This window comes from Pelecanus crispus, chromosome 7 (assembly GCF_030463565.1).
Source record: "Pelecanus crispus isolate bPelCri1 chromosome 7, bPelCri1.pri, whole genome shotgun sequence".
Classification (NCBI taxonomy): domain Eukaryota; kingdom Metazoa; phylum Chordata; class Aves; order Pelecaniformes; family Pelecanidae; genus Pelecanus; species Pelecanus crispus.
Genome location: NC_134649.1, coordinates 33,296,224 through 33,323,620, shown reverse-complemented (window position 1 = coordinate 33,323,620; position 27,397 = coordinate 33,296,224). Strand labels below are relative to the sequence as shown.

At 40.3% G+C, this 27,397-nt stretch overlaps 1 protein-coding gene across 1 annotated transcript in view; it reads right to left on the bottom strand.

The window, feature by feature from the left end:
- The window catches only part of SFMBT1 (Scm like with four mbt domains 1), a 34,125-nt gene extending 14,506 nt beyond the window's left edge, over nucleotides 1–19,619 (bottom strand). The window contains exons 1-8 of the mRNA XM_009488432.2: nucleotides 19,592–19,619; nucleotides 13,079–13,173; nucleotides 7,671–7,911; nucleotides 7,138–7,226; nucleotides 5,974–6,220; nucleotides 4,377–4,474; nucleotides 3,217–3,318; nucleotides 1,814–1,964 (exon numbers count right to left, since the gene is read on the bottom strand). Coding sequence (XP_009486707.2) covers nucleotides 1,814–1,964; nucleotides 3,217–3,318; nucleotides 4,377–4,474; nucleotides 5,974–6,220; nucleotides 7,138–7,226; nucleotides 7,671–7,911; nucleotides 13,079–13,173; nucleotides 19,592–19,619 — 1,051 coding nt within the window. The remainder of the gene's footprint in view (nucleotides 1–1,813; nucleotides 1,965–3,216; nucleotides 3,319–4,376; nucleotides 4,475–5,973; nucleotides 6,221–7,137; nucleotides 7,227–7,670; nucleotides 7,912–13,078; nucleotides 13,174–19,591) is intronic.
- Between the last annotated feature and the right edge of the window lie 7,778 nt (nucleotides 19,620–27,397).

The window sequence follows — 27,397 nt, the reverse complement described above, 5'->3', positions numbered from 1 at the left end:
GAAAAAATGACTCATTTCAAGCTGACATGAAGTACAGATCACTGAAATCTGTTTGGGTCACTCAAGTTTGTCAGCTGACTAGGGCTTCACTGAGCCATCTGAAGTCAGCCTATAGCATGGATCTCACATATTTGAGATATCCTCTTTATTTTCATTGCAGAGGGGCTTCTGGGCACTGCCCCACCTTGATTCCCATCTTTGACTTGAAATGGCATCAAACTAAAAGTGACTTCACAGAGAGCAACCTGAAGCGTGGATCAAGTACATCTGCTAAGCAGACAAGGGCACCAATCAAAACACAGGGACGCATCTGCACCCTTTTCACAGTGTACAGATGAAATTCTGGAGAAGTTTCCGCAAGATTACTTCATCACTGTCATGTCAGCTCTGAAATTTTTGTTTTACATTTTTTAAAATAGAGCACCCAAAATGTGCTCAATACCAACATATTACTCTCTCAAACACATGTTAAATACCAAGTCATTAAAGAGAGCAGTTAGTCATCCTAAGACGCTCGTCAAGCTTGCTAACAGCTGTAAATCTGCATATATGTTTGAAGGGAAGAGTCTTAACATGGAATGCATCAGGAGACAGAGCATCTCTTCAAGAAAAAGACAAATCAAATTCTACTTAGAGGAAATACTTCGCTTCCCTGTGGTCTAATAAAAAGCAAATAACTGAAAGGAACTGGGTGCAGAAGCGTGCTGCCATGATAGTTTGAAGCTGGCAGTATATTAGCACGGAGACAACTGCAGCAGTTATTCCAGTAGTACCTTGGAAGCGCTCCCCTACAAGGGATGCCTGTGACAAGGGTTTAAGAAATCAAACAAAATTTTAAAACTAGTCTAAGAATATAGTATTAACATGACAATCTAAAAACATGACGTTCAACTACCCCTCAGAGAGGCCCTAACCCGAGGAGGACCTATTTATTTTTCTCAGTTTTATCAGTGCCAGCAGGACTCGAGACAATTCAGAATGCCCACCATTTCGGGGGGGGCCTACGACAAGAGAAGCTTAAAATCTTTGTCAGCTCCAGTCACATGCCTAGAAAGTGCGATTTCATCTTTCACATGCAAAATTCTAGGTAATGCTGGGTCAAGCAAAGCCACTTTTTGTACCTCACCCAAGGAAAGGCAAGAGACAAACATCCTATGCTCTTTGCTCCTCTAATGTCACGAGCAGCTAAAAGAAAACATTCCACATTCTGTTGTGGCAAGCAAGAGTACTGAGCCCCTGGTTTTACAATACCATTGACATTTCCATTTTGAGAAAATGCATAAATATTTCAGTAGTTGAGGATCACTCCCCAGTTCCCTCATGTCCTGAAGCAATGTTTCAGCAATCTGCTACCTTGCCTGATAGGTCCTTGGAAAAAAAATACTTCATTAACTTCTAAGTGATAAGATATTCTAAAAATATTATAAGACACTGCATAACAACGTTCTATTTTGACCAGAAGCAAAAATCCAATGTAAAGTCTAGAGGCTTCTGATATCATGTTAATTAATGCTAAAATCAACATTGCCTTCAGCCCTGGAACACATACTCCATTCACTCAAGTGTTCAGGTTTTTATGCATGACCAGCAACCCCAGCCACTGTCATCTTCTCAAATCCAGGCACGTACCCAGGAAACTCCAGTTTCACTAACTCAAAGCTCCTGTTTCTCAGAATTTAATCTTTCTTGTTCTTTGCTCGTGCTACTACCTGTAATTCTTTTGCAAAAGTGTTGTCCTAAACATAGCACTCTGGGGATGGGCAATCTACTTCCTCCAAAGAGGAGCGAGCATGACAAGCTTGCACAAACATACCTGGCGGGGGACTGAGATGCAAGCCGTTCTTCAGACTCCACTGCACAGGGAAAATACCAGCACTGTTGACATGACAAATGTAAGACTGGCTGGTTGTACGCTCTGGTCTCAAGTCATCAATTTCTATCATGAAGTATTTTTCATTGTATACCTGTAGTTAGCCAAAAGAGAAAGATGTGGTCTTGTAAGTAGCAGATTCTGATCTACTGCTCCCTCTCCCCCATTTTGATAACTTTATTAAAACAGCAACACTGCACGATGGAAACCCTTTACCTTGAAATACTGTGCGGGTAAAAAAAGAAAAAAAAAATGAAAAAAGAAAAAAAAATTAAAAAAGAATCTATGGGATTCATAAATCAGCAGGCTCCTCTGTATTATCTGGAAACTTAACAAAAGTAAGTAATAATAAAAGACAATGTACAAGCACTTAAAAAATAAGGTGATAAAGTGCTATAAGAAATTTTCTTTTGAAAAATGCAGATAGATTAGAGTTTGCGGTCTTATTACCATTCTGTAATAACCAAACTGCTTATTTCAACAAAGTTGAACTGTGTCCTAGGATGGACTGTCACAAGTAAAACCACTACGTTCCTGAAGTAACTAGGAGCAAGACAAGAAAATACCAAGAAAAGTAAACTATTTTGCTTTGCTTGGAACTGGTTGCACCTTTTCAGTAATAAACAAGCATCTTATTTTAAGAAACTGTATGTTAGAGTTTAAGAGAGAGTGATCACCAAAATGTAAGATAACATATTGAGAGACTATCTGTTCTAAAGAAAAAGCAACAGTTCCTGGAAAATATACAAAAAAAGATTTAAAAATATGCCTTAGTTTTATGTTGTACAGCAGCATTTTTGTTTACCACATCAAAGCAGGTCTCTTCAGAATGTTTCACCTGTTTACTAAAACAGGAAGATAGAAGTTGCTCAACACCTGATTATGTTGAGGAGTTTTCATTTCAACTTTTAAATCCATGTATGCGCCCATGTTTGAAAACCAGGCTACTTAAACATCAGAGCTTGTACATAGTAATGACATTAACTTGCAAAATCAAAACCCCCAAATCTGTCTTCAAGTGGATAATCAGATTATGAGGGATTATATCTAATTTTAAAAATCTGGGTTTGACAATTTTGGCAATTTGCACTTTTGAGCTTGTGTCTTTATGGAACTTTTCCCCTACTTTCAAACCCAATGTCTTCACCATCAACAGTTAAGTTTTTTTTTTTCTTTCTGGCAACCTGTCCCCTAAGGGAGACATACAAGATACTTAATTTGAGAACTAGTTCAAGATCAATCAATATTGATTCTCATAATCAATTAATGAGAATTTCCTGAGCATTTAAGAAGAGAAGTAGCAACTGAATTGAATCTTAACAGGGCAAGTTCAAGAACCGTGGTACCTTGAGAACTGTAGCAGGAGAGATTACAAAAGGAGCCATTGGGTCTACGGCTTCCAACTTCATGCCTTCAGAGAATGAATGCACTCCAATCACAGGTTTATCCTGAAAAAACCCGAAGTATCAGAGTGACTACCTGTCTTTCTTCATCAAAAAGATGTACCTTATGTAATTCAACTGAAGAGGATAACTTGAGTTTTTATTAGTTCATTCTAAGAAATAAACATGTTGGAGTACCAGCAACCTCTCTATAACGAAGAGAAAAGGCCAACTAGGTCCTCTGAGACTTGACAGTTTTCTATGAGTTTTAGGAATTTGAGTCCCAAGGATTTCCTCCTCCTATATTCTCCACACAGAGGCAAGATTTCACAATACAGGGTGGTCTGGTAAGACAATAGATTTCCACCCCCCCCAACCTTTAGCACTCATCATGAGCTAATCTAAAAGAGAACTATAAAAGTCTCCATTTTCAGCCTAACAAAAACCTGCAAAACAGGGTTCCTGCTCCAGAATTACGTATAGCCTGCTCTGTATGCGACCCAATACATTCAAGTGCAACAGCACCTCCTGTTCTACTCTGCTTACAGGTCCAAATGAAGCTGAGAAAAATGAACTAAGAACTTGAAGGACTAAATTTACATTCCTACTTCTCAAAACACGTCAAGATTTTTTCTTTTTTTTAATTTTAATTCATGTATATTTAAATTCAGACTCATTAGTAACATTTGCTAACAGTCAGGATATACAGAACACCTTATACAGCATGTGAGACTTTATCAGGCTACAGAGTAGGTGTTACACATGTTAAACTTTCAATGTACTCACACAATTAGAGACTGCAGTAACTCTGCACTCCTCTAGGACAGTAATCTGTATGACCAGCTGGTGAACAATCGGAGATGCCATTATAAAGGACCAGAACCAGGGATTTTTCCCAGTATGACAACTAATGGCTCACATACTTGCAATAGGTGTGTTGTCTAACTTAACAAGAATTGTATCATAGTATGATTTTTTAAAATAGAGAAAGGAAAAAAGTTAAAAAACCAAAACAGCCTAAGAAGTTTCAGTAACAATGACTGACTTCCCTGAACCTCTTCTTAGGAATATAGCATTTTCATTATATCATCTACAGAATTAAATTACACATACTGTGTTTCTACCTTAAAGAGATCTGTAGGAACTGATGACTCCTCTTCCTCCTCTTTCACCTTCTTCAGGATCTCTTGCCAATATGCTTCGCTCTTCAAGGACCTAATGGCTTGAGTAAAAAGAAAGAAGAACAGTGAATGAAGTCATCTTCTTTCTTCTTCTTTTCCTTCAGAAGACACGGTTTGATTTGTGCTCCTCCAAGTGCTAAATTCACAATCCATTCAGAATCTGTGCAAGTACCTTCCTTCTTAAAAACTGTTTTCTTAGACATTTGGATGTGTTACACAAAGGGACTGAAGGCAAGCAGCAGTATCATCCATATGCCCCCAGTCTAGTTTTTCGGAGAAAATGGAGGTCCCATCAACACCAAGCTTCTGGAGAAACGTTATGACCAGAAAACAAATCCTACCTGGATAACACTCATCTGTTTTATGCTTAAGCAAGCAGAAAGATCAATAAGCATTCCACAATTCTGTCCCAGTTGCATAAGTTACTATTTTAGCATCTGTAATTGCAGACCACGCACCTCTCTAATAGAAGAACTACTTCTACCAGTGTCATCACACACAAAGGATCCCTGAAATCAAGCCTGTGAGTATATCAACGGCTCTTATGTAGACATAAAAAGGAAACAAATCTAGTAGCTAACTAACATTTTTAAAAGCCATGATTCACTTAAATAATGCTGTGGAATCCACCCATCTTGTTTCTGTCAGTGATTTGGCATCTCTCTGTTCACAATCCTGATTTCAGCAGAGATTGCTCAAGCACTAACGAAGGCAGTATGCTCAGTCATTTCAACAGAAATTGTTTTGTTTTCCTCAGCACGATTCCTTCTTGCCACAAGGGGAAAACATTAAAAAACCCACAACAAAAATAACTGTTTTAAACAACCTGAACTTCCCCAACTAATAGCACAGAGTGTGCCAGAACCTTAGATGTACACCTGCCTTTGCAGAAAGGCTTTAGGGTAAATGCTTAACACCTTCCAGTTTTATCCCAAGGTTTCCCCTCATCAGGAAACATGTTATATCACTGCTCAGCTCATAAGCAATCCATTTGTGTTTCAGCCATTTTATACCCCACTTCTCTGATGATCCACCCTGACATGCACATGCCTGGAAAGCATGGTAATCTCTCCCACCCTCTGCCTCCACTTCCATGCACTCATTCCCTGGGCACCCATTTTAAGGACATGTTATATCCACATAATACCTCTTTAGACAAGGCCTTAATTAGCCCAGTGGACTTGGAGTCCCAGCTGCAAAAGCTCCTGTTGAGCAGTACTTCAAAACCAGATGACCTTCCCCTGGCCCAGTATACAAACCTACCAAAAATAACCATGAAGGCAATCCCATCCTCAGCTCCTCCCCTTCCACAAACAGGTGACAAGTTTTGACAGCCAAAACCATTTAGCAACTTTTGAATGAGGGGTGTAAAGTCTTGTAGGACTATTTACTGGTGTTTTCACTTACATTTCATTAGGTACAGTATTTGTCAGATCACACACTGATCGTATGCATCTAGAAGGCAGATTTAGAGCACCAAAGTAGCAGCAGTATTCTCTAGCCTCTGATCACCATATAAAAGATACATGTTTTGAAGTACCTAAAGGTGGTTGCAGGCTATATCCATGTTGAGTTGCCCACCCCACTTGATGAAGGAAAGGGTCCAAGTAGAATATCCACTGGTCAAATTTATCAGAATCCTCCAGCCCTTCGTATCGCAATTTAAGTCTCCCACCAATATTTTCTACCACGTTGACTATCCAGGCTTCCAGGGAATCCCGGACATTTTGCAGTTCTAGTCGGGAGCCTGGTGCAATGAGATCCAATGGATTTTTCCCTCTGTGAAGCTACAAAAAGAACACAAATTATTCTGTACATCAGATCAAAACAAATCCCATACTTCCACTTCTTAATACACATTATTTTTGCATAAATAAAGTATGAATACAGAAGTAAAGAAATACAGGTCCCTTACTAACACAGGACAACAGAAATGACAACGTTTAGAATTGCTGGTGCTTGCATCAGAGCTTCTGCACTGCCTGTAGATACAGTCACACGTTTCATTTAAGTCCTCATCACCATTTTCAGAAGCATTATCACTTACATATTCAACGTTTGAAGGAAACGTGAATAATCTCTTTCTAAAACTGAGTCATCTAGCACACAAAGATGACTAGACAGAAAAGATACAGATAAAAATGTTAGTTGTAAAGATGTCAACAGCATTTTTAAAAAAATTATGTTCTGTACTTTTCAACCAGACACTGACATGAGGTGTAAATACTGTTTTAAGTGCAGAGGAGAGGACAAAAATTTGGTTCTTCACCAGCAAAGATGCCAAGATTTAAGTGAAACAATAACCTGCCCATTAGTAAAAAAAAAAAAAAATTAGTGAAAGGAATCAACTGAGAAAGGGGAAAGCACAAAAGCTAGATAAATAAAGGACTATTTCCTTAGAGCTGTATGAAGGAGGAACAGAATAGGAGGAAGACTGAAACCTAAGGGAGTTTGAAAAAGGTCTTTTGATAGCATTAATGAACAGCCCAAACCTGCAGTGAGAGATATGTTTCAGGACAACACGATCAAAACTAAATACTGTAAATAGGAAACACTTGAGAGTGGAACTTTAAGGTCCCCAGTATACTACAATGCTCCATAAACTTAAAAAAGGAATTGAACTGACAATCTGAATAGTGGTTCCCTTAATGACAAAGGGGAAAAGCAAGACAAAATCCAAGATGCAGCATACTGCAGCACTTACCCCCTCCAGCAGGTTAGCAGGAGCACTGCACGCTCCTTTCAGCACCCGCTGAAGGAATTCCTCCTGGTCAGGTATCTTGTCCTTGATACCTAAGTGAAAAGCGAAGAAGAAAGACTATGATTCCTCCTGCCAGTTAAACATCATTCAGGCAACAAGACATTACCACACTCCTGCACTGCCTAATTCACAAGAATCTGCCATGCACTCACCAGTAACACCTTAAAGAAGAAACAAAATAACAACAAAATCTTTAAAGGAAATAACAAAGCAGTAGAATTTGGTGGGTGATGATTAAGATAACCACAAGCTGCTGTAAAAGTAAGTCCAATTCTGAAATGAAGCTAACTCGTCTCTGGTGAAAGAGCAACCTCCAAGTCACAGGATTTCAGAAGAACATGGCAGACCACCTCAACTTGTCACCACAGCAATATCACCTGCGCATAATAGCAATTATGAAGACTACGTGCCAGGCTTACAAAGGACAAAAGCAAGCTTTTGTATGTACTCCCCACTTCTGCATATGAAGCCAATACCTTCAGGCACTTTGAGAATCTTCTTGTTCTGCTCACACCAGCCGATGGGGTGTAAATCAGCTGTCATGATATCACACCAAAAGTCAGCCTTGCGGTCTTCCCCATAACCATCATAGCGCAACAGGAGCAGCTGCCCACAGGTCGTAATGATGGTGGCTACCCAGTAGGTGTTTTGGTCAGACTTGACAGCAACTTCTAGCTTCATACCAGGGGCAAAACCATTCTGCAAACTTGTATCCACCTGAAGAGGAAGAAGATCATCACATTTGAGCACCTCCCAGAAACTTCATGCAACAACAGGGGGAACCATTTAGACATGTTCGTTAGCAAAAATCCTCAAGCCAAATGCTATCCAGTCTCTTCAGAGAAACAACTTCATCACATTATGTGACCCAAATAGAAACGTACACAGAATTATCATTAATGAAATCTCTTTTGCATTTCAGAGTATCTTTTCAACCTTAAATCAGTACCTTGCAATTCATCTTCCTGCCCTGGACGATAGCTCACCCATTGCTGAAAAGCTTTCCAACTCACAGCTGGGCTGCCAAGCTAGGCAAAACTGAAGGTCAAACTCAGCAACACAACTTTGACTTTCTGTGCTAAACTATGTCTTTCAACCTCTATGGACAAAAAGCCTGTTTAAAGCACATACACGTGCTTTAGATAACGATACCACTGTCTCTTCAGCCATGCTCATTTAAGAAGGCATGAATCTGCACAAATTGCAGAATAAGGAATTTGAATGTCTCTATCCAAGAACCTAAATAATTCTGTATGTAGCACTGTTACATAAATTGCATAGAACATAAACAGTATGTGTTCTTCAGTGAACCCACGCTTTGACAACAATAAAGCATCCAATACTGTGTGCTCTGTGTGTATGCGTCTGTGTATTGTGTGCAGGGAAGGAATCCGACTGCACAGTACTCAGATACTGAAGTGTAAATATAAAAAGAGAAAGCAAAACATTAAGTTTCTCATATCCCTAACGTGTCCCAGCTCAAACACTCCTGAAAGAGCAGGACCCTGTTCTGCTCTCACTACAGTATGTCTCTGAGCTATGCTTAATTCCACAGCCTCAGTCTTCATTAAAAATCTAACGTGTCAATCCCCTGTTCTCAGCTGAATGTAACGGGTGTTTTCTTTCTTAAGTTCCATTTCCTCTTTGAATCAACTGCAAGAAAGGCTTTCAGTATGATGCAGATGCAGTAGGTATATTCTGGGTTATTTATTGCCAGTTCTGCACTGACGGTTCAGTAACTGCCATAGCTATTACAGTCTCATCAACCAGCACATACTGGTTTGCTAAAAATAAAACTAAGAGAACCATATCAGAAAGAAAAGCATATGCCTCTGTAAACTGTTCACATCCTTAAGGTTAATACCCTTCACTTGGAGAAAAACCTTACGAACAAAATCAGCAGGACCCAATACCTGCAGACGTTTTGAAGTGATATTACAGAGGTCATCTCTTCAAAAAGATAGTTGCCTTGCTGAAAAGATATTACTAAAGACTTCATATTCTGATTCCTGAAAGAAAAGCCATCAGCTCAACACAAAGTCTAAGGAATTGGGAAATCTGTGCAGCTCTCTATGCCCAAACTTTCAGCAAAGCCTCCTGGCAGAGAAAGCTGCATGCAATGAAACCAACAGCAACAGATGGAGCTTTCCCTGAAGTCAGGTGCATTTTTCAAACACTGTCATTTATGTTCCCTGGTGGATACAGCAAGAGACCAAGAAGTTAGCACCCTCTCCTGGCAGCTGGGCAAGACGACACCAGTAAGCAGCTTAAAGCGCAAAACTTTGTTTCTTTAGGCTGGCTCACTGAGCAGACTGGCTTGCAGAAGATGCTGTGGAAGCTCCGAGACTATTTTCTTTGGAGCAGTGGGTCTGAGAGCAGCAGCTTCCTGCTGTACATATGGCAAGTGGAGATGGCCATGATCTGGTAGGGACAGCACTGCTTAGGCAGCTCCGAACCTTGGTCTCTCCTTCCCATCAAGTACCATCCCCCCGTTTTGTGCCATGTCACGGGTCAGACCTGGGGATCTGACTCAACTCAGAAGGAGATAATGACAAAGAACAGATAAAAAGTATTAAGAGCATGCAAGAACACACAGCAAATATATATGGTCAGATGATGCTGAACACTAGCTTATTTTTAATATGTTTACACATGTGACATGTAGGAAGAAATTTTTTATGATGAGGGTGTTGAAACACTGGAACAGGTTGCCCAGAGAAGCTGTCGATGCCCCATCATTGGAGGTGTTTAAGGTCAGGTTAGACGGGGCTCTGAGCAACCTGATCTAGTTGAAGATGTCCCTGCTCATTGCAGGGGGGTTGGACTAGATGACCTTTAAAGGTCCCTTCCAACCCAAACTATTCTATGATTCTATGTATCTAAGTTGCAGAAAGGAATTAAGAAAGAGCATTCAACAGTTCTAGAGAAAGTGTTTTTAGACTTAGGGTAGGATGACAGCACTAGCACCCAGCGCAACTCCAAGTTTTTGGTAAGCTCTTTTTCCTGCTAGATTGTATTTGATCTCAATATTGTTTCATTTTTTAAATGCAAATAAATTAAACATTAGAACATGCTTAATTTGAGGAAGTAGCTTACATTTTCCAATGCGTCTTGCTTATAGTAAGAGCAAAACTTTCAGAATATAAGCAAAAAAGTATAAAAGAGTCCTCTCTCCCATCAGCAAGTCTAGTTCTTTGGTAACTTGGGCTGCTGAATCATGGATTACATTTTCTTAACCTGATCACGTACTCTCCTACGATGTGGGTTAGGTATTTCTCACCCACCACTCATAATGGGAGGCTGGTCACAGTCTCACTACTCCAGTATTTAAAAGGAACCAAACAAAAACCTTAGGCTGCCATCTAAAATTTATTTATATTAATTAATCTGGTTATTTATACATGCCCATTTGCTCTTGTGCCAATATTATTCTTCTGCTTAGTTTTTTCCACTCTGTTTCTTCGAGAGTACAAAAGTAGTTCCCTCTTAGCTCTCCTGATGGTAGATTATAAAAATATGTCATTCTTCAAGTCAAGCAACTAGCACTGCACAGATTCCAGCCAGAGGGACCACCAGTCGCTAGCACAGACATCAGTGCCTTTATGCTCTCCACTGAAAATCTCTCACCTGATACCTCCTGGAATCACACTAATTTTTTTGGGGGGGGCTTTGCCACATAGACAGGCTGTCACTATCCACTGGGAGGCACTGAGGTTCTCCTCCTCTACCTTTTCCAAACCATTATCTTCTAATAGACAGCAGAAATCCTGAGCATGTGACCTTGCACTACTGAATTTCTATTAACAGCAAGATTTAGGTGATGTGACATTGATGTAAATACGCTCCTCTCTCTGCTTGTCAATTCGGTGTCAGCATTAACTTTCTAAAATTTCATGCCAAGCTCATTACAGAGAACATCAAAATTGGCCTCCAGACAAATTCTAAGGGAACTTTACTAGCAAAGGCCTGGCGGTCCCCCTTCTGAACATACAGGCGTCTATTTTCATGCTCATTCCTGTCCCCCTGCGCAGCGCCCCTGGCACCCCAAGTCCCCAGGCCAGCTCCCCGTGCCGCGGTGCAGAGCATGGCCAGCCAAGCTCATCAAGTGCAGCTCCTCCGTCCCGCTGCCCACAAGAGGGCACCCAATGCAGCAGAAAAGGACTGGGCGACACAGCTAGGCTTTGCCCACACCTGCTCACTAAAACACTCTCCATGACAATGCTACTGGCACCAGCAAAACTGCACCGTATTCTACACACGTAGGGAATAAGAATAATAAAAAATGTGGATTTGTTTTTTAAACCTTTTTTTAAACAATTTTTAAAAAAATTGTATTTTTACTGATGATGGCCACAGCAATCAGACCTCTTGTTTGACACAGCTGAGTTGGCAGAGAATGCAGTGCAAGGATAACGAAGTCATTCAAAGCTTGTCTCCTGCCGATTAACAAAACATAGCTGCAATGTTAATTCCGTTGGCCACCACTGTAAAGCTGGCATTACCATTAGTTTGTCTAATGTCCGAGTATGATAGCAAGCTGTTTTAACAGAGATCGCGTAAGGTAAACCGCACCAGAGAAGCAGACCGACTGCTCCTCGCACTACTGCAAAATGCCATTGCTCTGACTCCATACTGTTCCCTCAATGTGGGCTGCATGGACACCACCACTCTGAGTAAGCTTGCTCTTGCTAGAGCCTTAGTACACTAAGGAAAAACCAAAGCAAGCACAGGCCTCTCTCCTTCAGAAATGAGATACCTGAATTTTATTTTGAACAAAATGCTTACAATTACATCCCAGTGTATGGAAGAGCCTCTGCAAAGTCTACATTTACTGTGCATCTTTACTACTAACACAACTGTGGTATTTTAATAGATTCTTTAATGCTTTGCACTTCTGCAGGTTACCTTTGGACTCAAAATGCTTTGTGATCCTTCATGAACAGACCTCAGCTTTTTTTCCTGCTGATTTAAGTCTCCTGTACTGGAAGTGGCGATACTGGACCTGAAAGCCTGAGCACCATGGAGTACTTTCCAAGCAATGTGCCACACCCAAGCCACTACCCTCACTGCCGTGGTAAAAGACCCACAGCCTGACAGACTATTAAATAGTAACTTTATTAAATAGAGTTGGATATGCATACAGGCTGGCAGCCTGGAATGTGTTTCAACTGTTGGAAGAGACTCAAGAGGTTTGGAAACCAGCTCTATACAGCTCACCTTTAGTGATGACCCCGTACAAGAAGGTAGACTTCACATCCAGATCTCACCGAATAGGACAGTTCACTCCAGGATTTTACCAACAAACATTTGATTAAACACATCCAAGGGCAAAGACAAGGGCTTATCAAGACTTCATCCTATCCATTAAGCCTGTGATTGACAATTACCCTAATCAGTTTTCTAACTACTACAGTGAAGTGTTTGGCAGAGCTATTATCTTCTTCTTGGCCTCCTTGAGAGCCACCATTAAAACCTTCTTTGAGAGCACATTTGAATTCTGCTGTTCAAGAGCTATGCCACCAACTTTCTAAAGCTAGCTCCTCCATAGCAGCTGTCCAGTAGCAATCACCAGAAGAAGAAAGAGACTGGCCAGTTTGGGCTTTATAAGAAAAATCAATCTTATCTTCTGGTGCAGAAAAGACTAGGAGGCCCTTTAACTTTCAGCACCTGCAGATGGGATTACCCTGTGCTACGTACAGAGAGGAAGATAAGGAACAATAATAAAAAGGTGACATTATTCCTCATTTCTCACTACTCTAAGAAATAGGATTCTAGCTAGTCTTCCAGATTCAAGAGCATCAACTCATTCAAAGAAACCCTAAACATTTAGTGCATCAAAAAACAATGTAGGAGATGGTAAGTAAACACACACTCCCTTACTCACATGTTTAAAAGATCCATGTGGGGCTGCAGTGGCTCCTGTGTCTTCTAGATACTCATCCCAATTGAATTCCATTTCTTCCACACTGGAACCAGCATCTGGAAGAGAAGCCAAACACTTCCTATTTAGCAACCTGTTGGCTTAAGATTTAGGCTACTAAGAACTACAGCAAAACCTGCTTCAACTCCAAATGTCCGAGTACACAAGTGCGCAGTGAACTTCATTATACATTTCAACACACAGGCAACACTATTTAGACTTTCTTTGTATGTGAAGGCCACTTTACGTTGGAACTGGTCTGAAAAACAGTGAGATCCTGAGAATTTTGGTTAAGCACAAATTGTTTGCAATTTGTGAGAGCAGAACATAGGCAGAAGAGTGCTGTATTTGTATCAAGAAATATAAGAGACTCAAAACTCTGGGCACACCGGACCATTGGTGTATTACATTAAAAACCATCCAGGAAACAGCAATACCAATAGTAAGAGGTTTGAAAAGAAAGACTGAAAAAAAACTGAAATATGACTCTCCTCTTTTTTAAGTTAGATAGTATTTATTTAGATGTTATGAAACACCAAAAGCGCAGAGAAGGATTCTGGGTAGCTCTAAAGAAAACAGCTCGAGACACAACTGAAAACAAGAACACTCAAATGAGTCACTTAAAAAAAAAGCTCCTAAGGTGTAACAGCTTCTTTAGACCAAGAAAATCTCATTTCTGGACACATTTAAAGCAAAAATGCGCTAAAACCACTCAAGCCACAGTTCAAAACTCACTCAGGCTGTTAGGCAAGCAAGCAGCTGTAGTGAGCCACACTACCAATTAGTCAGGTTTTTCTATTATTATTGTCAAGCCTGTCCCCTAGCCCCCATCTCCCCTTCAGTTCTTGGCTGACCTCCCTGCTCCCCTCCTACTCCCGTTTTCTCCAATGTGTAACCCACTCTGCTGAAAAGACACCACAGCCAACACAGGTTGGATTTCAGGTCCCCTATTTAGTTCACCATGCAGCCACATTATATTTTTCCTGCAGGCACAGTGTGGAATGACCAGGGAGGGTCCCAACTCATGTAAGTGGCATTTTTAAGCTCAACACACAAACTGCAGCTTCAGGTTCAGCAACAAAATGGGATGGCAGTGACATTACATAAAAGTAAAGCTTTTCATTTTCACTTTTAGACCAATTCTACCATCTGCATCATAGTTGTCTTTATGAATGAACACGAGAGATTTCCATCTCTCACTACCAGGAAACCTGATACCTTGTTTATATTTGAAAACAGAGAAATCTCTGTTATCACAGGCATGGGGCGAGCTCAGCAAAGGTTATAGGACACCAACATTTCCTACACACTCAGCCTTTCTTACAACAGGTGGCAACTTATCTTTCCTATCATGAGTAGGAAAGATTACATGTCCAAAAAAGTGAAGTACTATGACATGCCCTTATCAGACCCGTGGGCATGCTGACAACCTGTAAGTATGCTCCACAACAGTTCTTGGTCCTCAGATAGAGAGGGGCAAATATTTGACCAAAAGTCTGAGCTACATTAAATCATCTAAAAAACCTACAAGTCTTGAGAGTAAAGTAGGTTCATTTTATCTTCAAACTGTTTGTTAAGCTCATCTTTGACTTTTCATTGTAAATTCTAGGAATCTAATTTCCCCAAATTTAGAAATGTATGTTGTTAGCTTTTGTTTGCTGATGACAGTATCTGTTTTAAAGGCAGCTCCTATCTCTCCCAAACCCATGTTCATTTTGCTATTTTTAAACAACCACAGTTGGTTATATTGGCCTTTCATAAGCCTCAGAGCTCAAAAAATTCAAAGCTTGAATATAGCCATCACTTTTATGGGATAATTTTTAACTTACTGAAGAAACAGATGTTGAGAAGGACAAAATTAAGTGATTTTATTTAAAAATTTTTGAGGGAGTAAAGAGGATAAGGCACAGACCACAGCTGTTTGCAAATTAGGGTGGAGCTGATCAAAGCTTTGACTGCAAGTCATTCAGAGAAAAATATAATTTCATTGCAAAATGTTGTTAAAAAAGATTAAGACTTCTTAAATCATCAAAACAGCATTTCAGTTTAATATAACCATAAAAATGCTCATGTTCACAGCTGCAGAACCAAAGTGGGAAGAAACACCAGCTCGAACAAAACATCTATGGTCAGTCAAAACGAAGAGCAAACTTTCTCTGATTCTTCTCCTGCCTAGAGAAAGCCAGCTCACCCTTTCCCACTGAAAAGCACCCAGCTGCTCAACAGCAGCAACAACCCCACTTTCATCCACCTCCAAAAAGCACTTTGTATGTAAAAAGCACTACTTGCAATGTCTAATGCATTGCTGTTTGAAGAGAAACATAAAGCAACGTGACTGCTCTGTGCTTTTTAACAAGTTTGAAAGCCAAGTAGCTCGACCTGGGAATACTATACGGATCTTGAGGCTTTCCAGCCGTGCTCTTTACCAAGCCGCTTGCAGCACTAAGTCTTCAATAACGTGTTATCATCAGATAACTGTCTAAGGGGCAGTTAAGCTCCTTAAATGAGGCACAGGTCACTTAACACACTGAAAGGGTCAATTAGTAACTTATGTTGCCACTTAATTGCTACAAGGAGCTCCCAAGAAAGCCAGTTTGCATGCTGCTCCAGCTACCCTTTTGCCTCTAACTACAGTTAAAACCAGTTCCCAACTGGATCGGAGTTATCACAGGTCCTTTGTCACTCCACTAATCCAGTCTCTGCAGCCTGTTTTCGTATCCAGAAGAGCTGTTTCCTTCCAGGTCTGCACTGTGGTGAGAAGGGCTCAGATTGCTTCGTGCTGTACAGTGCCCAATCTCACCAGCACACCCAGAAGCTCTCTTGCAACTCATTTTTCATCGGCGGGGGGGGGGGGGGGGGGGGGGGATATCACAAATTCCTGTCCAACACTCATTGCAAATTTAATACTCTTCCTGCTTTATTGTAGGGAGTTTCGCTGAGTCAGAGGGATCTTTTTTAAAAAGCACCCAGAACTTTTGCTGTTCCATTCACTCAGAAGAGTTCAACTCAGCTTACGTTTACATGTTACTACTGTTTTACCATTAAATGAGACTAGGTGATTAGCCTCACACTTCAACCACTGAGCATACAGAGCTGGGGAGTTCAGGTGCTTTCCTTCCTTTAGGAGGCTGACACAGCTGAGAGCTATGCTTAGCTACAGAATTTAACAAATCTATCTGCTGCTTCTCATACACGGCCCTGCCACAGCATTCCAGGTTATTTAGCGCAGCACTTACTGAATCAATGTGGAACATGAAAAGCTCATTGAATAAAGCTCCAAGCAAAAATGCTGTATGAGGCTTCATAGTGAGAGCAGTAACTTAGTTTTTTAATTGTGTCATGCGGTAGCACTATATAAACCATGAAAAAAATCTCAGAAATCAATTTTTTGACATCTGAATGCAGAAACACTCCAAGAGTGTGGCAAAGGACCATCTCTCTGGTAAGACTCGTGCTAGCTGGAAATCTTTGAGAGTCAGAATCTAATTGTTTTTCTGGTTTTATTGGCAGGACAGTTGCAGCAGAACAGGCCCTGTTTAAATGAAGCCTTTGATCTAGTCTGTTGGTATTATTTGCAAGACACTATTGCATAGCACTGTCCTCACGGGTTAGCAGATCCCAGGATAAACAGAGGACCAGTTTAATGAAGCTACATTCCTGAAGGGCCATATGTCTATATTAAACATTCTGATCAGTCGGTGTTCAAACTACTCAATAAAACCTCAGATATTTACACCAAAAATTCTCACTTCTGTGAGAAAACTTGCAAATTAATACGACAGATGACAACAAGTAAAACGCATATTTAATCCATTTAATCCTAAAGCACAACTTATTAATCTAATGCTGCATGGGTGTACATACATGTATCTTCTCTCTTTCTCCCCATATCCTTAATTGCTCCAAGTCCTGAATGAATTCAGCTTTCTACTACATATGGAGACATATTTTTCTACATTAGACAGGATGACTGAGCCACACACTAGCTCAGCAAAGCACAACTCTGGCAAAGGCAGGGAAAGAAACCAGATGCGATTCTCATCTCTGTGGCCTCACCATACAACTAGTTTTTGTCAGTAAAGCTTTCAAATCAAACTAACATTTTCGCAAGTAAATTCTGAGAAATGTCCTACAGAGGTTCTGTGGAGAACACTTATCCACTCTGGAGGTGAGAAAATTGTCTGTAAGAATATTAGAAGTTTCCTAGGTAGGTATATCACCTCCCATTTATCACTATTTCTACTAGCATTATTGTGAACACTAACTCTTCCTTTCTGAATTTTACCATGAATTATGTGCTGCTGCTCTCTGATACACACAGGAAGAGAAAGAATATGGAATTGTACCATTTGGACACAAGAATTAAGTGAAATATTAAGGACATTAGCCCTTAAAAATACCTGCAATGGAAACAGTCTACATGAGACTGTTTTGATCTTTGGATCTGAGTTAAATTCTCACTGCAAGTAATTTTCATGCATCTTTAATGCGATTTAGTTGAAGACTGTCATATTGGACATTTAAGTACATCACACTGAAGTCTGCACAACCGTCAATTAAGGCTAACCTAAAGGTTTCTCACCCTGAAACTTAGATATATTTCAATCCGATTTTAATAACAGTTAATCTTTTCCATCTATACCAGCTGCAAGGCCATGAATAAATAAAGACAGGTTGGAATTTCAGCAGCTAAGAAAGACTGTGACAAGAAAGAAAGTTGTCTTTTCCCCTCATAGTGCAGGAAGGCATCACAACCAACAACTTTGACTACTGCCTGGGTAGGCAGAGAGCCTGTATGTAAAAACCAAAAAGACACAGGGGAATCTCCAAAAACTGCTAAAAATCATCAAGTGGAAAAAATGATACCAGTCCAAGATTATGAAGGGAATGTTCCAGTAGTGGTTGGGACTGGTCTAACTCAGAGCACTTCAGGAAACAATATTAGAGGGCACAACAAAACCAATGTGCTTACGCTTACATGGGCAGCATTTGCTGGAAACTCAGCAAGTAAAGCTCTCTTCAGTTATTGTTTACTTTTCACAGTCACCTGTACTCAAACCAGGCACAAAAAGGATGCTCAGGAAAATAGCTGTTGAGTAATTTCAAGACAGTATCAAACCCTTCCTAGCTATTCCAAAAGCAGATAGAGAGGACTGTGTGACTTCTGATACTTTTTGAGGAAGATGGAAAAATGTCAATAAAGGTTTAAGTAGAAGGATATGCTATCAAGTCTGTGAACACCCCATTGCTGACCATGTATACATCTCCTTACTGTTCTTCTCAGCTGCTCAAAGCATTTTCTCTTTCTTATACCACACAGCAGAGGAAACAGTATCTGCATGTGCCTGGAGACATTCTGCATATTTGTACATGCTGCTTTTTCTTGCTTATTTGAGGATATAATGTTGATAACAACTTGACTGATTGGCTGTAATTAATAATCAAAAAGTGTATTTCAGCATCATAAAGCAGATGACAGCATTCTGCTAAAAGCACTGTAGATTAAAATCATGTTTAACATTTCTTCAGTAACACTGGCAGCAATTAGACTTCCATAAGGTAAAGGTAAAAAAACTACCAATAGTGAACTGTCCTATGAGACCAGCTGCTTGTTGGACAAGTACCAAAGGAAAGTAATACTCAGATAGAATCCTAATCCAATTGTTTACACTGGTAACTACAAATTAAAATTTATTTTATATTAAACTGGACCAACACTATAGGTAGGGATCTCCTCAAGGAAAAGGAACAAACCATGGCAGGCAAGTCAGAAAAATGGATGGTCCCTACCTCCATAAGAGTCTACAATCCCAGAACTGTTTCAGAAAGCTCTTAGTATCCCCAGCCACCACAGACTGACACTCTTCCCAGCCTGGTGTTTCAAGGTGAACCAAAACCTGAGCTAATTTATCATAATATACCATGCTGCCGCAGATTAGGAGTTGATATCCCAAGCCTATCAAAGCAGGCACACCAAAGCACATCAGAAAAACAGGACAGATTACAATGGCAGCAAACAACTTCAGTTATCTGACTTTTTAAACCAGCAGCACAACCTTGTCAAAATATTAGGAACAAGATGAACACAAGGACAGAACAAGATAGTATTAACCACTTTGACAGACAAATGCCTTAAAACAGTATCGTTAAAGCCACTGAGCTTTTCATAAGCCCATCTCATAGTGGTACCATGAAGAGGAAAGACACAGCTTCTTAAAAACACAATTAGTAAGGTGGGTCAGCTTTTGTTCTCCTTTAAGCCAATGATACACCCTGCTTTTGAAATAGAGCAATAACAAACGTAAGCCCCATAGCCAGAATCTAATCCACAGTAACTGAAATTTGAGTTTCTTCCTGCACACAATACACACCATCAGACACATGGACTATGAAACGTTCACTATGCTCATCCTTGTTCCATCTCGCTTGCCAAATCTTTCGAGAATCACTAGCCAGGGAGCTCAGCCGGACTATTACCTGCATCATACTGCTGTTCTCCATTCATCTCCACAGTAGCCCAGTGGTTATTTTGAGCAGCCAGAAGCAGGGGAATCCAAGGCTGTCACGGTTTGGTGGTCATGAGTTGCCTTTGATTCTACTGGCGGCCAGGACATTCAAGAAGTGATCCTGAAAAAAACCTGAAAGGAACAACTGATAAGAAAATCTTTATCAGATTTTAACTACTTTTAAGATACATTAAAAACATCACTCCAGCAATAAGCCAAAAACCTTAAAGCAAACAAGGGCATCTCACTGTGTGTTTATGTATGTTTAGCTATTCCACACCCTGCATCTGCAGACCAAACTGATTCTAGAAGAAACAGTATTTCCTAAATCAGCCAACTGTAAAGCTGACTTTCAACATCTCTTCAGCCCCGCAACAAATCCACCCCCCACCCCCCCCCCCCCAAAAGCTCCTCCAACCCTTCACAAGGCTAAAGAAGCAGGGAACTAACCAAGTCATGGCTTAGGAACAACACAAAACAGAAATCCAGCTCCTTTGTCACCTGGACCAACGAAAATGTCTTAAGTCAAGAAAGCCAAACTTACACTGTCAAAGAAAGAGCACAATAGGGCTTACAAAATGTCTGCTCAGGCTGTGGGTTTCTAATACTTTAGCAATTGGCTTTCCACAAGGCTTCAGGCAATTTGCAGCTCTGGTCTTGAATGGCTATATTACAAGTTTAAACATATGTATACATTTTAAATGTACTAGATTCTTAACAGTTCAACCAAGGAGCCATCACTTCATCACTTTAACAGGACTCGAAGACACCAGCGAAACTGTTCTGCTATGACACAGTAGCTCATTTCTTATCAAAATGTTGTCTCTTATATAAGTGGAAAAAACAATTTGTATACCAAGACACAATCAAGATACATACTTTATTTCAATTTCATTTTATAATGTTTTACTAGTCTTAATTTTTTTTTGTTTTTATGGCAGTTCATTTTACTCTATATTAGTTGGTAAAACATGTTTTGAGATACTCAAGACAGGTACAGTCACCTGTCATTCTGTATACTTAAAAGAGGTCTGTACTGACTTCACCTATGCCAACAGTTCTTCAAGAAAAAGTAGTCCTGTACAACAGCAGAGGACTGCTCCTAACTACATTACATTAAAATTATAAACCTGTGGTATGAGAAAAAACAAGCAAGTGACAGAACTCCAGCCTACCTGGAACATATAGTCCTTCCACTCACCAAATTTCTTAAGTGTCGCCTTCATCACCAAGGGACACAGCCCCTCTCTACTCTCTTAATACTCATCTCTGCCAATGGAGTCCTGAATTGTTTTGGAGACACCACAATAAGAAAATTTTGCAGTCTGTTTTGACAAATCTGCCCTGCAAATACAGAGGCTGTACAAATGTAGATGGCTGAACCGTTTAGCGTCTTATTCTGTTGCCCCAAACCAGAAACTATTGCCCTGCAGAACATCTGAGAATGGCACATGTAAAACAACTGCCCTGAAACTGGCTGGTTTTCACACCTTCATTTTACTACACACATGTGCACGTGCACACAGAGCAGTTTATAGCTGTGCAAGCTGAAGGTATTCCTGCCCAGATGTGTATCAGGGGAAAAATAACCTTTTTTTTAACCTACCAGGTTTTTTTAACCTTTTTTTTAACCTACCAGGTTAAAAAAAAAGGAAAAAAACTACCAGGTTAAAAAAAAAGAAAAAAAGGAAGAAAAATAAATAAAAGTAACAAAAAAGAGCAGAAATATACTCCTAAACATTTTGTGATGAGAAGCCGTAACTGTCAAACCTATTCCTATGAGCAATTAAATAATTATTTCATTATTAATGGCAGAAACCAAGGAAGGACAGGTCTAAAGCAAGCCTACTAGTTCACTGCACTGGCAATGCACTGCGAGTATTTTTCCCTTACAAAATTCTCCACTAAAGCAAAGTTGTATAGTAAATAGAAGCCGAGGTTACATGTTTCTTTATTAATATCACACTTTGACTGACAACTTTATATAAATCAATGAGATGGGGCATGAGGGGGCCCCAAAACCAAGATTATTGGCTTAAAAATTCTTTAAAAAAAAAGATAATCTTCAAATACCCTTTGCATTCTTGTTGAACGTTTGGAAAGCACCTGTTTTTTCTTTATCAGAAAGATACCAGAAATAATGTAGAGGACTAAAAATCGGGTTTTAAAGAACATAGGCTGGACTTCCCACCTAAACACATTTTGAATAACTATGGTTTTAAAACGGGAAGCCCTACACATTTGAAAAGTCTTCATTTTTTTTAATTAGTTTAGTATACCAATAATGTCTATGGAGACTACGCAATAATTGTTAGAGAGGTTTTGTGGGAGGGTATTTTTTTTTTTTTTTAAGGTTAAAGAAGTCAACCTATTTTTTAAGTGGGGTCTTTTCTACTACAGCATAGACAAATCTGTAAGAAATGCAAGTTGTGTAACAGATGGAAACACAAAAATCTTACTTCAAAATTAGTATCACAAATGACAGATTTTCCAATATGATACCGCTTCTAAAGGTGCAACCATGATTTCACTTCTGAAGGTATAACTGGACTAGACATACATGGTAACTACAAATGACTAAGACACTACACAGCCCTTCTCTCTCTGAAAGGGCATGTTCCATCCCACCACAACTGCAAGTAGACCTTAAGCAGCTTTATGCAGGCCACAGTTGCATTTGTATTGTCATTCAAATAAGCAGCTTGTGAACTACAGCTGGTCTGAAAAATTCTAACTAAATATTTTTTCCTTTGAAAATCATTTTGTTAAAAATTGAAGTATTTTTAAGAAGTAGTTCTATTACAGGGAAGCTTAGGTGGGAGAGTGACTGCTTCTGCCAGCTTGCCTGCCCAGTTCCTCAGCGGTCTCTCAGAGTGAACAGAGAAGGCAGCTCACGTAATCCCAGGCACAACAACTCCTGTAATCCCAGGCACAACAGCTCCCATAATCCCAGGCACGAGGACTGCACAGACACCTGTGGCTGTCACCAGAAAGGGCAATATCACTGTCCCTGCTGACAGCAGTATCTTTAGGCTCCCACGGTCCCCATGCAAAGCAAGTTAATCAAGACATGCCTCCACCATTTAGACACAGAGAACATGGAAAGAAAAGAAAGGGGGGAAAAACCTGCAAACCTTCCCGAAGTACCATAATTCCACTTTGTGGAGGATTTCCATAGCTTAATTATGAAATGCTGTGTAGCAGGCTGCAAACGTCCTGAGCATGTCTGTGGAGCATCCAGGCTTGGTAGCTGGCAATATCACACAAGTCAAACCAAACTTGAGTTACACTTCAACTGAAAGCAAGATGCCAAAGTTGTACTGGCATACCAAGCTACACTTTTTGGCATGAATTTTAGGGAACTGCAGTGCAAAGCACTGAAAAGCCTGGCTGAAATCTCCTGTACACAACACTGGTAGCTTCATTCACACACAAATAAAACAAACTTGAATAGAATGGAAGAAATATTCACCAACAGTGCTCAGTGATGTAGGAAGTTCTCAAGTACAATCAAAAATACAGCCAACTTTAAAAATTTTCATTACATGTGAGCATAAAAATTTTTAAGAGTAGCAAGAGGTATCATTGAGAGGTCCTACTGAATGGTAGCTTAATGCCACAAAAATCTACTGTGTAGAAGATATTAATATGGTTTTATTCATTATAGCTTCAGGAATGCGTCTGGAAGGGAACTGAGCTGCCAATTTCTGCTACACTGCAGAACCTACTCCTCTCCAGCTCAGAAAGCCTGTGCTCAGCATATACCTACAAGGTCACAAGTTAACTCCCAATTCAGCTCTGTCTCTCTATGAGAAAATTACTGAGAAATCAAGCACAGGTACCAATCTCTAACAATCTCCATTGGTTCCTTACATACCTTCTTCCACGCTCTCAGGGCAAAGCAGTGCAGGGTAAGCGAATGCAACCACAAGTTCCCAGCCTACCCTTGCTGAAGACTTTCCCCCTGTAGACAGACTGACAGTCTAAGCTTCCATTTATTCTATCCTTTATGAAGTAATGCTGGAAGATGATGTCACTGGCAACCTGCACAATGCTTGGCACACAGTGAAGAACTAACCAGCAAAATACTTTTTAATCATTAATCAAAATATTTCTTTGCAATAGCCTATCGTAAGTCTATCAGCTGTCACACTGCTAAGCCAAAACAAAGGCAACGCTGTGAAAAACGCCAAGCGAAGCGTGTAGTCCAACAAATCTGGGGATATGCCACTGGTTTCCAATAGCATAGCCCTGGCAAAGTACCCTCAGAATTTAATTGCAATGGAGATATTTTCAGTTTATGGGATCCAGCTCTCAATTAACTTCTATAACTAAACTAGGTGATGTAAAACTAACTTAATCTTTTTTTGCAAGATCAAAATATTTAACACACCCACCCACACAAAAAAAAACCCAACCCCAAAACTAAACACAAAAGAGGCTGTTTATTTAAAAGATGCCAAATACTGACAGCTCCTGTTGAAGTTGATTGATATTCTGCCGAAGTCAAGTTGGGTAGTAATTCAGGATTTCATAAGCAGCTCTGGTGTTTTATGTACACAAAATTGAGAGTACTTGTAATTAACACCCGCCGTGGCTGATGCTTACAGTCTGGCACCCCAAAGATTATCTTTTGATAAATCTCGAGGGGAGGGGAGCACAAGTGCTGCTGGAACAGAGCTGATTTGGAAATACTTTGGACTCTTCAGTCTCACTTCTGCATTTCAAACCTCCTTTCAACACACGAAATATTCAGATGTTAGCAACTGGAGGCAGCATTAAAAACAGTTACAGTTCATTAAAGCCAGATGGCTCACTTGAATATGAAAAGAAATCAAACATAAGTTGGATGTTGAATTAAAGTAAATCAGCTGGTGTCTGAAGCTTAATATTATTTTAAAACAAAGGCACATGAGACAATGGGGACATGAGACACCCCTACAGACTGGGGAAAAAGCTACAGAAAGGATCAGGTTTCAGCAAATTCCTTCATGCAAAGGCATCCAGTATAATCTATTTCAAAACCCTGTGTCTACCATATTGAGCTTCACCCTGCACAGGCAGGCAGCAAACCTGTTGCAGAGGTCTGTCAGAGCAGGGAAGGGGTTCTTCAGTGCCTGAAACGTACAACTCTGCCACTGAATACCAAGATCAATCTACTGCTAACACAACAAGAAAAGCTAAAGGTCTTAATTGTGTTATTCTTGGACCAGACCCTGGAGGCAGGAGGAGAGGGGGTAAATGTCCTCCTGGTCCCTATGGCCATTCACACACAGACCTGTGCTTTTTCACTTCAGGGAAATACTAATTATGTGTTCCCTATGAAGGGAAATGGCACATGCACTTCACCTAAAGACGTTTTGTAACAAATGCTTTATTGTAGGACTCGCAGCTATGGCATAAACAGTGTCCTGTTCAGCACATCCTCTAATTAGGTCCAGTGTTTGCAGTGGAGATTCTTGTTGGCATTTCAGAAAGAAAAACTATTCAGGACAAAAGCACCCCTCTACTACAAACTTGTGTCTGAAAAACATTTAGAAAGGACAATGTGAAGTACACAACAAGTACAGATGAGCGCCCAGTAGCAGCAGCAACAACCCCTTCCCAGTGTACAGTTATAAATAGGAAACAACCAGTCATTCCTGTGCTTCCTCATACATTTTAACTTAGTGACCCTTCCAGTGAATATTCCCAATTCATCTTACTAATGCAAAAGTTCATCATAAAAGCTCTTCTGTAGTTAAGATCTAGAACTCTTATGACAAAATTAGCTGGAAGGAGAGACTTTTCCTTCACAGAGAGAAGACTGCACCAACACTACATGCCAGCAGGCCCAATCCTGCCATTGCAGTGGACGGAGCTCTGAAACGCAGAGGCACGGACCCTCTCAAGCCTTACTCCTGACGCTGCAGCACACAGCTGCAGTTACAGCCTGCGGCCAGTTCCAGATGCTCACTTGTCCTCTGCTTTTATTATTACTGCAGAAATAAGAAATTTCCACAGCCTGCAAAAGACAACTTCAAGCTTTTTTTTTTAACCTGTTTCCTAATCTACCACCACTGTAGTCAATCATGAATATAGGCATCAGCTGCCCCTTTTGCTACAAGAAGATGAGATAGTGGCTCCGGGGGAGAAGGGGGGCATGTTTGAATCGGGATTTGTATGCGACTGGGTACTTGCAGGCCACACACCTTATCAACATATAAGCAGATCTAAGCTAGCTGAAATGCAGTTGCACTGGGTCCTTTACCCTAGGAGATAAGCCAGGCAGAGAACATCAGGCCTTTGGAAAACACACTTGCACCCTCTCCAAGGACAACGAGACTCCACCCAGCCTGACTGAGCCTCTGCCAACCCATCAACTGATAGGCGAAAGTAAAAAAATGGAAAGGACTGTCTAGGACGACAACTTAAGTTGAAGTGTTTTAAATTCCAGTAGAATTTATTTTTTAAAAATAAAGATCTATAGCACAAACAGAACGCAACATAATAAACTATTCAGGTAGGAGCCAACTTTATTTCAGTCCACTTATAATGTGTAGCACTTGATTCCTCATAAACATTTTTATGAAAACCATTACAGGTATACTGGTGAGTTTCGTATCACAGTAGTTTGGAGTACCATTACTTAGTATTTTCAGCACAAAAAAAATCAGATACCTAGTAAGCAAATTTCTCAATCAGAACCAAAATTAACAGTGCTGGAGAAAATTAACTTTCAAGCTATCCAGTGCAAGTTTTATTCACTCTTTTGTAGCAATGCACTTGCAGTACAGAAACACCCAAACCCCCCAAATTAGGGTCAGCACATTTCCTTAAAACAGCCATATCCTTTCGGGGGAAAACGTCACAGACTCTGGCTAGACACTGCTGCCAACTCAGTGGAAGGATACAGCTGATTACCTGCCAGAGCAAATCAGCAACCACCTCCATCAGGCCACAGCAGCAGATATTTGCCTCCTTTCAAAAAATCTCACCCTTGAAATCAGGACTGAGAGAGGCAAAAGCAAACAAATATTCAGAACAGCATTCAGTGTAAGAAATCTCTAATATCTGCGATGGTAAGGAACTGTTTAAAATTCACAGATCAGCAAATGTCCGTGTGATCAGTTCTGCTACACTCGGGTAAGCGACTCACCAAAACCGCACAAAGCCACACTGCCGCAGGAGCGTGCAAGCCGCCAATGCTTTGCTCGCTCTCCTCTCCCCCACTCAAGGATTTTTTAACTCCATTCACACCATGCAAGAGCAGGGCAGGCACAAAACCAACCTCCGTCTAACCTGCCACATGGAGTACAATGCTCACTTCTCATGTTTTGTGATTCAACAACCACATCACTGCTTCTCTAAGTGCCCATTAACTGTTCTTCCGTACCCACAGCACCAGAAGGGACAGTACACAGATGTCAGACAGGATATTAAAATTATTTTATTGGGAAGAAAAGTATTATACATATGTACTTCTACATCTTTCCCTCTTGCCCTATCCTCCTGTCCTTCTCCCTGCTGGAACCCTTGGCAGAGGTCCTACTTCTCGAAGAAAGGTTCTCCAGAGTCCTAATACTTCATGCAAGCTCCTAGTTCTCTAAGTCTTTTAGAGTCAAAATAGGTTTAAGACCTTTCTTGTAATTTTGTCTTCTCTTATTTAGTCACTAAAAGCTGGAAGCCTGGATAACACCTAGATATTTTCTAACTTTCAGCTGTATAAACAAGTAAGCATTTCACAGGCATATACCTTCCCAGTATCTGACCCTCCACAAACAAAAGATGAAGTGGG